A 4159-nucleotide genomic window follows, 5' to 3' on the forward strand; every position below is an offset into this window, starting at 1 on the left:
GTGTGTGTGTGTGTGTGTGTGTGTGACAGTGTGTGTGTGTGACAGTGTGTGTGTGTGTGTGTGTGTGTGTAATGAGTCGAGGAGGAAACAACAGAAACAGCTGCAGAAGAAGACGTGATGAGAGAGAACAGAAGAAGAAACAGAGGTGAAGAAGAGGAAGAGAAGTCAGTAATGAAGGGAAAACAAGATGAGTAAAAGAGGAGGTGAGGAGGAGGAAGGAGATGAAGAGGAGGTTCAGTTGATCAGAGTAAATATTTGAAATTCTTTTTGTCTGAATGTTTGAGACAGTTTCTCTGCTCCTGATTGGTCGAGAGACACCCTGCTGTCATGGTGACGAGACACACACACACACACACACACACACACACACACACACACACACACACACACTGTCAAAACACACACACACACACACACACACACACACACACACACACACACACACACAGACACACACTGTCAAACACACACACACACACACACACACACACACACACACACACACACTGTCAAACACACACACACACACACTGTCACACACACACACACACACACACACACACACACACACAGTCACACACACACACACACACACACACACAGTCACACACACACACACACACACACACACACACACACACACACACACACACAGTCACACACACACACACACACACACACACACACACACAGTCACACACACACACACACACACACACAGTCCACACACACACACACACACACACACACACACACACACACACACACTGTCTCACACACACACACACACACACACACACTGTCACACACACACACACACACACACACACACACACACACACACACACACTGTCACACACACACACACTGTCACACACACACACACACACACACACACACACACACACACACACTGTCACACACCCACGATGAATTAGAGAACATGAATATGTGTCATCTCTCCTCCTACACTGTCCTCTGTTCATCCTTCCTCACTTCCTCTGATGCTTCCTAACATTGCTCTTTTTCCTTCCTTCCTTCTCTCATCCTTTCCTTCTTTCCTTCCTCTCCTCAGCATCAGACTTTAAACATCTGATTTTAGGGTTCAAACGAGCTCACAAGTCAACTCACAGTGTGTACAGTGTGTATTAATATGTGTGTACTATGTGTATTAATACCTGTGAGCAGTAGACTCAGCAGCAGCAGACTCACAGTGTGTACAGTGTGTATTAATATGTGTGTACTATGTGTATTAATACCTGTGAGCAGTAGACTCAGCAGCAGCAGACTCACAGTGTGTACAGTGTGTATTAATATGTGTGTACTATGTGTATTAATACCTGTGAGCAGTAGACTCAGCAGCAGCAGACTCACAGTGTGTACAGTGTGTATTAATATGTGTGTACTATGTGTATTAATACCTGTGAGCAGTAGACTCAGCAGCAGCAGACTCACAGCAGGAATCAGGACGTAGAGGAGAAGTCGAAGGTGATTGGTCGATCCCAGCTTGTGAGGACACGCCTCCTCGGGTCCTCGAGGCGGAGCCTATATGACAGACCAATCAGACGTTAACGTTGGTGAAAGAGAGACCCTTTAAGCTCCGCCCCCTGCCTCTGGTTATTTATAATGTGTTTCTGTCCGCTGGAGTCGATAAAGTTATTTTTAAAGTGGACACTGGACACCTCACAGCAGCTTCAAGTACTCCTCCTCCTCCTCCTCCTCTACCTCCTCCTCCTCATCTACCTCCTCCTCCTCCTCCTCTACCTCCTCCTCCTCATCTACCTCCTCCTCCTCCTCCTCCTCCTCCTCCTCCTCCTCTACCTCCTCCTCCTCTTCTTCCTCCTCCTCCTCTACCTCCTCCTCCTCCTCTTCTTCCTCCTCCTCCTCTACCTCCTCCTCCTCCTTTACCTCCTCCTCCTCCTCTTTTTCTTCCTCTACCTCCTCCTCCTCTACCTCCTCCTCCTCATCTACCTCCTCCTCCTCCTCCTCCTCCTCTACCTCCTCTTCTTCCTCCTCCTCCTCTACCTCCTCCTCCTCCTTTACCTCCTCCTCCTCCTCTTTTTCTTCCTCTACCTCCTCCTCCTCTACCTCTTCCTCCTCTACTTATATATATATACATACATTATGTATTATATATATATTATATGTATATATATATTATATATATACATATATTATATATATACGTATAGATATATATACATAATATATGTATATATATATATATGTATATATTATACATATAATATATATATGTATATATATATATAATGTATATATACGTGTATATTTACATATAATATATATTATATATATAATATATATATATATAATGTATATATACACGTATATATTATACATATAATATATATAGATACATTATATATAATATATATATATATAGATACATTATATATATATATATTATATATATACATTATATATATATATATTATATATATACATTATATATATATATGCATATAATATATATATAATGTGTATATATATTATATATACACATTATATATATACATATAATATATATATAATATATAATGTATATATATATATATATATAGATTGTCCTTTAACATTGTTTAACATGTATTTTCTTGATCATTTCATTTGAAGAATACACATTAAATCTATTTATTACCAATATTATTTCATCACTAATGAACCCTTTAAACATGATTATATTGATTACATTATTAATAACTCAGTGATTGATTATTGTTCTTTAAAGATTCTTTATATAAATACATATTTATTTTAAAGTGACTCATTAAAGTGAAGTAAACAAATAAACAAAGTGTTGTTTTTATTGTGATTATAGAAATAAAACATAATAATGAGATGATTTGATGCTTTTATTTGTCTTTAATGATATTTAAATTAATATTATTTGTGTTTTTGGACAAATTAAGATTTACAGGATTATTAATAATATTGTTAATTATTAATAGTATTATTAATAACTATGAATATTGTTATTAATAACTATTAATATTATTATTAATTATTATTATTATTTTTCTGAAACAACTTCAGTTCATAAAGATGATTGATTTTAAGACGATAAAGTTGCACTAATTATTATTCATGATACAGGAGAGATTAGATAACAATAATAACAATAATTAAATACTTCAATCAAACATTTACTTTTTTATTCAAAATAAATAAATAAACTCATTTTAAAAGCTGAAGAGATTAGTTAAGAAAATAAGACAATGAGTTACTATTTTAACAAACTTTTAAACTAATTTAAGCAAAAATTCGACAATTCTACAAAAGTAATATTTATTTATTTGTATTTTAAACTGTTGAGTTCTAGAAAATATACATTTAACTGATTTCATTTCATTTAAAATATTGAATTACAGATTTAATAAACTATTAAATAAACATTATTCAGAAGCAGAGTAATACATTTAAACTTATACCAATTTAAATTATCTTTATTATTATTATCATTATCATTATTATTATCATTATTAAGATCTTCTGGTTATTAAAGGTGATAGAGAGACACAGAGACAAGGAGGACGGAAGAAAGGAGACAGAGGACAGAGGAGGAGAGAGAAGGAGACAGAGATAAGGAGACAGAGGACACAGACAAGGAGACAGAGGAAACAGAGGAGAAGACAGAAACAAGGAGACAGAGAAGACGGAGACAAGGAGACAGAGGAGGAGACAGAGACAAGGAGACCGAGAAAAAGAAGGAGACAGAGATACGGAGGAGACAGAGAAGGAGACATGTCGGTAAACTCAAGGACAGTAGCGCAGACACGAGACAGTAACAATCGCGCGGACACTCACCGCCTCAGTTCCCGCCCCGCTGAAGGTGACACGCGGACAGGTCTCCCGCCGCCCGGACAACATGACCCGATGCCGCCCGCAGCCGAGCGCGAGACCATCCCTCTGGCTGCTGCCCGCGAGCAGCTCCGCTAACTAACCGAGCACGAGACACGCTAGCTCCGCCCCCTCGGAGTCTCGCTCTCTCGCTCTCTCTCTCTCTCTCTCGCTCTCTCTCTCCCAACACGCGCACACACACACACACGCGCACACACGCGCACACACACACACACACACACACACACACACACACACACACACACACATACCTCAGGTTGTCTGCACGTGACAGAACCTA

General features: G+C 38.3%; 1 protein-coding gene across 2 annotated transcripts in view; it reads right to left on the reverse strand.

Moving 5' to 3' along the window:
• Positions 1–3929, reverse strand: part of corin (corin, serine peptidase) — a 21189-nt gene extending 17260 nt beyond the window's left edge. The window contains exons 1-2 of one of the 2 annotated variants that reach the window (XM_068713056.1): positions 3826–3929; positions 1422–1545 (exon numbers count right to left, since the gene is read on the reverse strand). In XM_068713056.1, the coding sequence (XP_068569157.1) occupies positions 1422–1545; positions 3826–3888 (187 nt within the window). In that variant the 5' untranslated portion in view covers positions 3889–3929. Of the gene's footprint in view, positions 1–1178; positions 1546–3825 lie in introns of both variants that reach the window. The other variant, XM_068713055.1, reaches the window with a different exon arrangement.
• Between the last annotated feature and the right edge of the window lie 230 nt (positions 3930–4159).

This window comes from Cebidichthys violaceus, unplaced genomic scaffold (assembly GCF_023349555.1).
Source record: "Cebidichthys violaceus isolate CVI_PGR_0920_01 unplaced genomic scaffold, fCebVio1.0.p SCAF_19, whole genome shotgun sequence".
Taxonomy (NCBI): domain Eukaryota; kingdom Metazoa; phylum Chordata; class Actinopteri; order Perciformes; family Stichaeidae; genus Cebidichthys; species Cebidichthys violaceus.